At 39.3% G+C, this 12,816-nt stretch overlaps 1 protein-coding gene across 2 annotated transcripts in view; it reads left to right on the forward strand.

Moving 5' to 3' along the window:
• The window catches only part of LOC126161429 (NADH-ubiquinone oxidoreductase 75 kDa subunit, mitochondrial), a 107,220-nt gene that overhangs the window by 71,546 nt on the left and 22,858 nt on the right, over positions 1–12,816 (forward strand). For both annotated transcript variants that reach the window (XM_049917230.1, XM_049917229.1), the window contains exons 8-10: positions 583–712; positions 1,351–1,502; positions 10,761–10,946. In XM_049917230.1, coding sequence (XP_049773187.1) covers positions 583–712; positions 1,351–1,502; positions 10,761–10,946 — 468 coding nt within the window. The remainder of the gene's footprint in view (positions 1–582; positions 713–1,350; positions 1,503–10,760; positions 10,947–12,816) is intronic.

Here is a 12,816-nt window from a genome sequence, read left to right on the forward strand (position 1 = left end):
AGTTCTTTTTAAGATTATATGTGTACTTAAGTCTTCGAAAAAAGTCAAGATCCATTTTCAGCATTAAATGACAGTGAGTTACTGAGGTTAGTAAAATACTGCCTTCAGATTTACATTTTTTCACAGGAACAGGGAAATGCAGAATTTTGTGCTTTTGTCTAAGAAAGATGCAAGTTTTGCATTATATTGGCTAAAACTGCCAGTTTGGCCTTATTTGTCATTTTATAAATTATGCAAAATTGTCACTGCCTAATTTGTGACATGTCAAGTCTCTCTCTCTCTCTCTCTCTCTCTCTCTCTTGCGCTCGCTGTCGCTCTAGTGCACTTACAATTGTTAAAGAAATAGTCCAAAAGCTTGCTCAATTCTCTATTTTTTTCAATGACTCAACGTTTTTATTATTCAGTATCTCCTTTACTCATAAATTATTTGCATTCTTCCAGAACTTCCCTTATCATATTTATAAGTAAAATTTGATTAGTTTTGTAATTGACTCGTTGATTATTTTATTATTTGAAATCTTATGTTTCACAATCTTCACAGAGCTTATTTGTACACACTGATTGTTCTAATGCCATTTTCAGGCCCTTGTTGCGCTGAAAGATTTGCTGAACAGATTGGGATCAGAAGCTTTGTGCACAGAATACACTTTTCCTCAAGATGGTTCTGGAACAGATCTGAGATCGAATTATATTCTGAACAGCAGGATAGCAGGTAAATATTTTCATTCAGAAAGAAATTTAGTGACTGTCCTTCAGATTCTGGTGTTTCAGAGGGATAACTGCTAGTTTTTTATGAATCTTAGTCAGATTAAAAAGTAAAATACAAATGCTTAGTGAGCAAATGAAATATTGCATCAGATTAAACTTGAAATTGTGGTTTGATGACTATTTGTTGTTCATACTTAGTTTCAGGTTAATGATGTCTATAGTTTTTTTATGTCTGCCACTCGAGGCATATACATTTGTCACACACACACACACACACACACACACACACACACATTTATGTCTGAGAGTAGCTGATTTTATAGTAAATTTGAGTTAATGAACCGAAATTCAGATTTGTGGATGTGTGGTATTCATATTTTTTGTTGATGCTATGTGGATTTTTGCTGTCAGTGTGGCATTTTGTAACTTTTGCGTAACAGTATCAAAACTTGAAATGAATAGATTATCTTCGGAATTCAGTTGTTCAGTTGCTGATGTTCAATTTTTGTTACATATTGTACACCCCAACAAATGGTCACTGTAAACAAAAATTACTACCATCTTTTATGTTTAGGTAGTTACATGTTCTCCTGTTCTACACCACGCCCCTTTCAGCACTAATTTTATCTGGAACTGTTTCAGGGGTTGAGGAAGCAGATCGTATCCTGTTGATTGGTACCAATCCTAGGTTTGAAGCACCTATCTTGAATGCTAGGATACGAAAGGCATATCTACACAAGGAGAGTGAAATAGCTCTTATTGGGCCTAAAGTGAATTTAACGTACGAGTATGAGGTAAGCAGCTTGTTTTTAAAAACAGTGTTGGACAAGATAAAAAGAAAATCTTAGGTTAAAAATTGATTGTCATTTTATATTATGGAACCGGCTTACTCAAGATGGTAACTGTCTGTTGTGAAGCTGTAACATTATCTGGCATCAGTAATCTTTGGTTGATTGGGTTAGTAGTGCTGGATTTATTCCTCAGTGTTGATATGTCATCATCTTTTGGTCATGCCCTTATTTATCCCTACTCCTATTTTTCCTGTTCATGAATGATTTCATTTTCCTTTCATCATCAAATTTTTGATTTTAGTGATACACTATAGTACACTGCCTGACAAATAAATGAAACACTCAGAAGACATAGATGGATGTCAATGCATCTTCATACATATACACATTATCAGCAGTTATGTAAGAGTTGAAATTATCTGTGACAGGAAGAACAGCCACCAGAGTGTATTAGCATTGTTTGCATTACGAGGTCTGTTCAAAACATTCCAGAACTTTGTGTACAAAATATTTCTGCGCTTACCTTTTACTTATTGTGCATGGTCTCCTCTGGAATACTCTCCTCCACAATTGGTACACTGCTCCCAACTCCATTTCCAGTCCCGGAAGCAGTCTTGATACAACTCTTGCTGGATCGCCTGAAACACCATCTGCAAATTTTCTTTTGTTTCATCAATCGTTGCAAATCTTCATCCTTTTCGGGGAATTTTCAGCATTGGAAATAAGTCTGCAGGGGCCAGGTCTGGAGTGTGGAAGATGAGGCAGCAAGTGATTTCATTTTTTGTGTAATAGTCACACACTAATGGGATGATTGTACAGGTGTGTTATCATGAGGTAAGAGGCATGAACTATCTCGCCACATTTCAGGTCATTTCCTTCTCACATTTTCTCACAGGTGTCATAACATGCCCCAATAGTACCATCGATTAACAGTTTGTCCCTGTGGCACTACAGTCTGGAGCCGTGCGACCGCTACAGTCGCAGGTTCGAATCCTGCCTCGGGCATGGATGTGTGTGATGTCCTTAGGTTAGTTAGGTTTAAGTAGTTCTAAGTTCTAGGGGACTGATGACCTCAGAAGTTAAGTTTCATAGTGCTCAGAGCCATTTGAACCATTTAGTACATTTCCCGACCCATTGTGAAGGTTGAACCTTGGTCTCAACATCATAGTTGTAGACCCGCATATTATAACCAGTTAGATTCTCTTAAGGAACATCTCGTTCTCATTTGCACCATCCAATAGTGAGGCGAAGGTCTTTCTGGTCATGACTCAAGAGCTGTGGGTGGGACGAACTTAGCGGCAGCATGATCCATTCGAAGATTCTGTGTAAGGATGTCATGACATGATCCAACTGAAATGTTACATTCATCTGCAATCTCTCTTATAATCAGTCTTCGATTGACATGCACAATTTAGTTGACGTTCATGAGACAAGGGTCTTCGGTAGACATCGAAGGACATCCTGAACAAGGTTCATCTTTAACTTCCGTTTGGCTGTTTTTAAATCTTGTGAACCACTCGTAACACCGAGTAGGGCTTAAGCATTCATCACCATAAGCTTTCTGCATCATTTGGTATGTGTCTGAAGATTTTCTTGAGTTTCACTCAAAATTTAATGCAGATGCGTTGTTCCTCTAACTCTGCCATATTGAAATTCACAAACTGTATGACACAGTGTTCTACTCGATACAGCACTGAACATTAACTAACAGACATACAACAATGAAACTTTCAACAGTTACTCATTAAACAGTGGTGTGTGTAGCGATGCCAACCGAATTTCTCTCCAGCACACCATTGGTGCAAAATTATGAATGTTCCTGAAGTTTTTGAACATACCTTGTATAAGGGGTGTGAACAGCATCAGATGTTATCACTGTGAAGGACACAGAAATGCTTCATGCTCAGGTGGGAGGCATTATTAGCAACTGACAGAGTTTGAAGGGGCCTCATTACGAGTCTTAGTTTTTCCAGTTGGTCGAAATGTGCAGTATCCAGAGTTGTTGGGCATCAGGATGTGACAGTAGCCTGACGTTGGACAGCGGGGGAACCTTAGGGCATTCATAATCATCATTAATCTTCTGGACAACCACATCTGACCACCACAAGGGAGGATCGCCATATTGTGCATGAAGCACGTCATGACCTCTTCGTATCTGTGACTGTGATCCGAGAAAAAGTATTGGACTCCCAGCAACATTTTGTGACATCCTGCACTATTGTTCAGAGACTTAACAGCAGCTGGAGTTTCACAAGGCAGTCATTTGTGGTGTATTAACAGCAGTCTACACACGAGACGGTAATTTCAGTGTTCTCAATGACTGGGAAGCCCGGACTGCTGATGAATGGTGTCACATTGTGGGACACAATAAATTGTAGTTCTACACATTTTTGCTGACATTTGTATGTGCATATGACGGCGACCTGGGGCAAGTTTCCAGTCTTCCAATGATTAGAGGGGCACAGTAGCATAACTGTGGCATGACTGGTATCAATGACTGGAGGTGATACAATGACTTGATGACACCTGCCCAAATGAATCGGTGCAGGCATGTCAGCCAGAGGGGGCGCTATGTCATACCGATAAATGGGCTCATATTTCCAATTTGTTTGTAAATTTGACTTTATTTTATAAGCATAGAAATATCATCACAGACCCTCTCAACCCGTGAATTTCCATTTCGTTTCCTCCCCACTTTTTCCGCGCTTCTCTTTTGTTGTCAGACAGCATATATCTGGCAACACATCTATCAGTTTATTTCCTATATGCAGTTTGCTAGACCATTTGTCACCTATGAGGTTAAGCCCATAAGTGAGATAAGAGTGATCACTTTCTTACGTAACCTAAAATTCCAGTTTTTTTGTTTTTCTGTTTCCACACACATCTGGTTGTCACACTCCTCGATTCTGATTAGGCTGACTCTTATATAGCATTCTGTTTTATCATTTATTTCGCAGGTCTCATTTTCAGGGTGTATATTTCCACTGTTCTAATCAGTTGCTTTCTTAACTTTGCAGAAAATGTTTATCATTTCCATTTATGCTTATATCCTGGCATCTTAATACAGGTGTTCATACTGACCTGATAGTAGGCTAAGAAGAAACTCTTAATTTAAATTGTAAATGTTGGGGGCAGTTACAATATGAATTTTGAATGTCAAACACAATTCAGTTTATTTTACAGTGTGTCTGTATCAGAGAGAGATTACGTAGCACATCATTGACAGTTCATTTATACTGTACGGAGGAAATGTTGTTTCAGTGATACTTCATATCCTCCCCTCCTTGGTCTATCTCCAGAGGTATGGCCAGCTGGACAGGTCTAGTGATGTACCAGCCTTCAGGAGTCACAAGGATGGCTGTGTGTCACATTCCATCACTGCCTTCTTTCAGCTCCTGTACTCTTGCCTGTACTGTTTTCTGATGGAATTTGAACTATCTCGTTGAGTCTGCTGCGGTCAGTGGTTCAGGTCCAGTTGGCAATGCTGTAAGTTTCTTTTCCATGATGAAGTCTGTTGACGTGAGTACTTTGTCCTCAATTTGGGAAATGGGTCTTCAGTTCAGGGCGGCTTGAGTATTTACGAGCACAGTGTGTAGCCCTCCTTATCTGTAGTAGAGTGTCTGAGTATTTTCCTGAGACATCTTTTCGTTGAGTTGACCATTATTTCCCAGAATCTACCCCACTAAGCCATACACAGAGCTATAAATTTCAAAGTTAAGCCTTGTTGAGTGAAGTATTGGTGAGTCTTATCAACAGATATTCTTGACCACAATTCCATTGTTTCTTTGTTAACTGCATGTCACTATAGGTGGCATGTGGAATGCTGCATTGACCAATAAATCTTTGTAGTGCCAATAATAATCAGTCAGTTGATGCTCTGCATACAGTCTAGCTCTAGGTGAAAATCTCTTAACACAGTGCAGGTAAATAGTGCAACATAGAATTTAGTGCTCGTATTTCCTACTTTGGCATATAGTGGTTCTGCAAAATAAACACGGGTTACTTGGAAGAGTCTGTGCATTGTTTCATGGTCGACTGGCATTGGAGCTTCTGTTTCTCAACCAGTGACACTGTGTGCTGATTCACGTGAGGAACTTCGAAGCTCCGAAAGTACAATTCTGACTCAAAGATGGTGCAAGCATGTGTGTGTATGCAAGATTGAAAGCTTTGAGAAATGATGATTTCCGTCTACAATAAATGAGTGTCATTCTTCTGTGGTTAACTAGGGGTGTTGTAAATGATCACTGAGATGTAACATGAGTTGAGACCTTTTATTTTTGATCCTGTGGGTAGTGGTGCAGTTTCCTTATGAGCTTGAATTTCTTGGAGAGAAAAAAAAGGAAAAACAGAAAATAAAAGAAAACAACAATGGTGTTGTGTAATGTTGAGTGAATGTGGTTTCTTCCACAGTAAATTCCCTCTGCAAGTTCACTTTGCCAATCAGTCTTCTTTTAAATCTAAAACCATGGGCTGTGACATATTGCAGTTTCCAGTAAGAATTAAATTGTTAAACATCTATTAGTGGTTGGGGCATTACTGCAGAGAAGACCTGTGGATCCAGGTGAATGTCCGTATTTCTGGAAAAGTGCCTGGTGCAAGATATTCATTTGCCCTGAGACTGCGTTGTTGTGATACCCGAGGTGGGCTATGCCACCATATGTGCATTGTATGTGGCATCTGAGGCAAGGGTTCTGTAGAAAGGTGATCCACAGGGTTGTCTTTTCCTCGACAGTGCTTTCACTGGGATAGCAAATGGGACTTGTTAGTAGTGGTTGACCTATTATACAAGGTTGTGCCTTATGCTGTCTCTCAAGCATCACGAAAGATGTTCGTCCCGAAGTCTTGTATTCACTTTCTTACATAAGAGTGTGATAGTTTTTGGAAGAGTTGAGATCCAAGTATGCCATCGAACAGCAAGATGTTCAGGCAAAGGTTCATCCCATCCTGGCCCAAGTATCCAAGTATCTTGAAATAAAATCTTTCCTGTTATCGATACTGGAGTTACCAAACCTAAAGGGTCATACAAGTTAATGGTTGCTTGTGGTAAGTTCCTTTTGGTGGCCGCAGACTAAGATATGTTGTCGATAACTTGCTGTTGGTTGATACAAAATGTGTCATCTATTGTGTTTCAGTGAACTTGCAACATGTGCAAAGTTTTCCTGAGCTCTTGTCCTTCTGATTTCCATATTGTAACTAGCTGCTGAGTGTTTGTTGCCCACTTTAACATACGCAGTGTAATTTGACTCATGAATGCGGGCGTTCTTGTCTGCAGTACCTCCTGTAAAGGTGTCCATATGGGTGTTGTGGTTCAACAAGGAACTTGCAGTAAGAAATTGCAATGAGTACTTGCTTGACAATTCTCTCAGACCTGCTGAAAGTAGGAACAGACTACGTTTAAGACTGAATGGGAAGTCTTTTAAATTTGCTTCATTTAGGCTGTTATTATTGTTACTGTACCACAAGAGTCTAACCAGATCTCTGTTGTCCGGATGGAGGACGAACTGTAAGAGTTCTTCGGTAATACTTGAAACAATGGCAAAAATCATGTTTGATAGTGCGTAGCAGTTACTTCGGGACTTCTAAGACGACATAAAGTGAAGGAGAGTCCTTTTCTGTGAAGATGCGTCGAATACAATTCACCATTTTGTGCTTCCATGTTTCTCCCTCCTTACTATTTGGTGGGACAAATAAAAGGCATGGGTTGAATTTTGGTGTGGGGCCAGTTCGACTTGTTTGTTTCTGAGTCTCATATACAGCACAAAGGGCGTCATTCTTCACCAGACATCTCTGTAATGAAGGAAATATTTTTCAGCAATACTGAGGTTATATGGAATATGACTTCAGATTTCCATGGAAGATGGACTACTCTTTGTTGATCCTTGACAGAATCGGAAGTGTGAAATTCCGTGAAGTTTTGAATCTTTTGCACTCATTGCACACTCTTGATGGGTGCATATCCCAACTGCCTCAAAATCTCCAAAACTCCTGACTGTATTGTCAGATGTGTGATTGCATGGCAGGTTGATGATGTTGATGACAGTTCAGTCTGCAGAAATACTTACGCAGCTTCCACTAAGGATCCATCTGAATTTCGAAGGCAATAAGGCCAGTGATTGAGAGACATGTTTTGGTGCTGCAGTCTCCAATAATGCTCTGCTCCGATTTGTAACTCTATGGGAAAATCATTGTATCCTTCTGCTGGATCGGCCAGTTCAGTATCAGTACTGTGTTTCATTTTGAGTGCTTGTGGTACCAGTAGATGTCTTGAAAAGGAATGAAAACTCTCAAATACATTAACCTTAATGTGAGCATGGCTCTACGTGCTTATCAGTGTCAGTCTGCCAGACATCGAGATTGTGTTGTAGCGAATGAAAACTCGAATGCATAGATTTTTTTTAATGACTTCTAGATTTAAGTTATCGATCAGCAATCTACTGACAAAACTAGACTGGCTGCCACCACAATGCAACGTGTGAGTCTGCCTACTGTGGTGGGTCCTATTACCTACACATAGGCTGTCTGAAGGCATGTGTATCATAGATACCCAGTGTTCACTTTGTTGACAGAACTGCATTCAACAAGAGATGCTGATGAAGTAGAATGTGCCAGATTTTACTGACTGACTTGTGGTGAGACAAAACACTTTCCCTTTCTACCGGTTAGTCTTTTGCTGTATGGCACTGATTAACGCAGAGGAAGCACCTGTTATTAGAGCTCAAAATCTTGAGGCAGTCTTGAACATTCTTTACTGTCTCGCAATCTTGTACCCAGTGACCATGCTGCTGTCAAAGCACACAGTAGTATTGTACCTTCCATACTGACCTACGTACTGTATATCCCGGCTTAGGATGAACATTGAGGGCTGTCGTAGATTGTACAATGCCAGTTAACCTATGAGATCCCGCCCCCCATATGCTTGATGCTGTCAGTCTACTTCTTCTGACAAGAATTCCTTTAGTTTCAGAATGTTCCCTTCTGACAATAGTACCCTTTTGGTATTGATTTTCCAGCACTGACATATGCTCCCTGGAAAAGCATGAAGTATTTTAGGAATTAACGCTTTAACATAAGACTGTATGTTCTCTCTCTGTGCCTGTAGAGCTCCAGCACTGACATATGTTCCCTGGAAAAGCATGAAGTATTTTAGGAATTAACGCTTTAACGTAAGACTGTATGTTCTCTCTCAGTGCCTGTAGAGCTTGGATGCGCTTGTTGCATTCAATAAGTCTTAAGTTGAGAGGTTCTGGGGAGTCAACTGATACATGCATGATGGCTTCCAGGTAATAAAGATGTGCCTGAATAATACTACCTTTTCATCATAATGCATACACAAAATCTCTTTAGTGTGCTCATCGGAAGTTGCAGTTACAGCAATTCCTTTTACCAAACTCTTGGGTTCCCCCTCAAGATAGCATCTAAGAAACACGTGTTTATTGACAATTATGAATCTTCTTTTGAAGCAGACTCCTACTGTTCACAGAAGTGAGACCAGTGTTAATTGTTACTGGAGAATAACTCTAGCGTAATCTGTGTTTGTTGAATACTGTTACAGCACTGTGTAGAAAACCTTCAAGTTGTCCCGACCGCTGTGACAAGTGAAATTCTTCCCTCATACTATGTTTTGCCTTCAGGATCACTCGTTTCACCACGTCTGTGTATTCTTCACATGCTGAGACATCGGCTTCATACTCTGTTGTCGAGTAAGTCTTGAATAGTGTTATCCGAGGTTATCAAATTAACTGAAGCTTCCTGCAGATGACCACAAACATGCTCCACCCCATTTTTGGGCTTGGAGTTGTTAAGCAAATTTATTTGGCTGACAAAATGAGTAACATTGGAGTGCCATGTTCCTCGTCTACGTTTTAGTAGAAGTAAAAGAGGCCATGATCCGTGACAGTTCTCTGCAAGATTCCATATTGACATTCTCACTAGGGATCAACTAGGTTTGTTACACATTGTTGTCCTCTTATATTCTTCTCAGCTGTTACTTCAGTTACTAGTATGTGGTCAGTAACATAGTATGTTTCAGTGATGAATACAGATAAACAGAAAGCCCCAATGTTTGAGTGACAGATGGAGGTGTGCATTGTGCATTACACACAGAGAGATCCTGCCCTGTAGCTATCACATAGTTGCTCGGAATTGGTGTGTGCACACTCGATGTGTCATTGGCATCCCTGTGATTCTGAGAGTTCCCATCTGTATTACTGCCTCCCGGGTTTTGGCACCAAAAATGTTGTGGGACAATTAAAATGTGAATTTTGAATATCAAACAAAAGTAATTTTATTTCCATAGTGTGTGTGTCTATAGCACAGAGACATTACGTAACATGTCACACACAATTCACAGATATAATACATTGCGGAAGTGTGATCATTTCAGCAATTCTCCACAGAAAATGCACTTGTTGCAAGCTGTATATTTAAGGGTATGTATGGAGTGTACATGTAAAAGGGTTGGAGATTTGTTGGCAAAAAGTGAAAAGCAAGTTAAATGTAGTGAATTTTCAAAATCAGATTTTTGTGAAATGATAGATGCTCAGAAGTTTGTATTTGGTTAAACATTTTCATGTTTCTTACTTTACATTCATTGCCATTGGCTTGCTCTCTTTTGAATAACCACATTTTTGTGTTCTAGACCTTTCTGTTACTGACTGCATAGTTCCATATTGTTCAATATTAAACTTGCTTTTTTTTAATGCTGGCATGCACAGAAAAGTGTATTATTCTGACCATAAAGCAAAGGTGCTACACAAATGTTTTATTTACTTATTTGTAGTTGACAATCAGTAATATCTATTGCCAACAAATTTTTGCACTTTTATGATGGAGTATCCTATGAATGAATGATTCTGATGTTGCATGAGGTACTTACAAAAATTTCACTTTAGCAATACATTTTCTGTGCCCCCCCCCCCCCCCCCCCCCCACACACACACAAAACCATTCCTCTCTCTGTTTTCTTCCCTCTTCCCAAATACTAAAAATTTGAGTGACTTCAACACAATTAGAAAAATAGTTAGGCTTTTTGATAGTTTTTTGATGTACTAGATGCAGCTGAAATGACACTAGGTAAAGTTAGTTTCCAGTAGAAAGTTGTTAAGAATATTTTTTTTTTTTTACCCTTGCAGTTTTGTAAAGTAAATCTCATCTAGAAGTACTACCATATTCCAGGAATAATTCAGCTGTATTTATTTTATTGTATTTATTTCATTAACAGCTTTCTCTAGAAGAAGTAAAAGACAATTACTTCTGTTACAGCATTTAGGTGACAGTGCTGATGTGTTGAAACAGTTGGTGTCAGGACAGCATCCTTACAGCAAAGTTTTGTCGTGTTCCAAGAGGCCAATAATTATACTTGGTGCAGATCAGTTGCAGAGGCCAGATGGTGCGACCATACTGGCACTAGCACAACAGCTCGCACGGAATACAGCTACTACCGTAAAGGTACAGCAGTTTTTCTGGACACTATACTAATGTAATGGGCATTGTTTACTGCGTTAGTTTGTGAACTTAGTAATATCACATTCTGTGGACAAGCGGACATGATGTTGAATCTTGTGGTATGTATGTACTGCTTTTATTTTCTTTTTTTGTGTATTTTTATTTTATAATTTCTGGATACTGTGAGGGTTCAATTAATTTATAAATTATGTCGTCACTGGTCTTCAGCTCCAAGAAGTCTGCGAACCCCGCACTTTTTGGTAATTCTTCGTTTGTCTGTAGAAAAACTCAACTTCTACCAAAACTAGGACTCATTTACTCTGTTTTACAGGAAGGCTTTTATTCTCCATTTAATTACAAAATATGGTCAGAGGTTAATGATCTAGTAACAACACAGTTGAACAAACTCCAAATTCCTGAAAAATAAACAAGAGTTTGTATACAAGTATGTATATTATTGTTATAATCTTCTGGTTGTTGGTATTCTTTGTGACCCCATGGTTTTCGCAGAAGACTTTTTGCTGCTTTCGATTACTTTGCATGTTATGACATCAAGTGCAGCTTCAACACTGTTGGGACAGCAAGGAGCCCACGCGGAATACCTCAGAAAAATAATGGAACGTATATTTATTAATAAATTCTCTTTTATAATAATTTACATTTTTAAGTTCTTAATTATTTTCATGGACAACAAATAATCAGATCTTGTGCCAGTAAAGTTGGCTCATTTGTATTCAAAATTAGTACTATATTTTTCCCTTTATCAGTGAAATGAATTTTTTTCCAAAAAACTTTTGACTACAAAACATCTAGAAAGTCTCATATCCTCAAATACCTTTGGCCAATAAATTTTTGTGAAAGTTAAGGGATATCAATATCTTGAAAACCATCCTGAAACAACTGAAATTAAATGTAAGGTATGATGAAGCCTATAAAGTATATACAATATTGAAAACTAGCCTGTGATTGCTGAAAGGAGTTTCACAACTTGCTCACAAAAAGTCATTTTTTATGATGTACTAACATCAGTTAGAATTGCTAGATGATGAAGATAAAATATTCCAGAATATGTCTCGGTATTGTGGATAAAAGTGACAGGATAAAAATATTCATGTATTTCATTCATATCCATATCTTACTCTCAGATACAGTCTGAAATGTTCACATTTGAAATGAAATTAAGATACATCAAAAAAAGGTTTTGCATCACTTCTGTTCCCAGAATGCCTGAAGATAGATGTTGACTGTGGATATTGTATCACAGATACAGTCCCTTTCACTGTTCAGAGATGTCACTAAACCCGCTCAAAGATGTAAACAACCATGCATGATCAGCACCTATTAGCCAGAGGGGGTCTCTCAGCCAATGAGATCCAGTCATTCCACCATGGAGGAGTAAGACAGCTCGTGTTGTCTGTAGTTCAACCATGACTAGACGGTCAATACTGTGGTTCGATCGCGTCCCCATTGTTACTCTGTGCCAGGAAGAGCTCTCAACAAGGGAAGTGTCCAGACATCTCGGAGTGAACCAAAGTAGTGATGTTCGGAGATGGAGGAGACACGGAGACAGGAACTGTCGATGACATGCCTCGCTCAGGCCGCCCAAGGGCTACTATTGCAGTGGATGACTGCTGCATACGGATTGTGGCTTGGAGGAACTCTGACAGCAATGCCACCGTGTTGAATAATGCTTTCCATGCAGCCACAGGACGCCGTATTAAGATTCAAACTGTGTGCAATAGGCTGCATGATGCGCAACTTCACTCCCAACATCCATGGCGAGGTGCATCTTTGCAGCCATGACAACATGCAGCACGGTATAGATGGGCCCAACAACATGCCAGGATTGACATCACGTTCTCTTCACCAATGA

This window comes from Schistocerca cancellata, chromosome 2 (genome assembly GCF_023864275.1).
Source record: "Schistocerca cancellata isolate TAMUIC-IGC-003103 chromosome 2, iqSchCanc2.1, whole genome shotgun sequence".
NCBI classification, from domain to species: Eukaryota; Metazoa; Arthropoda; class Insecta; order Orthoptera; family Acrididae; genus Schistocerca; species Schistocerca cancellata.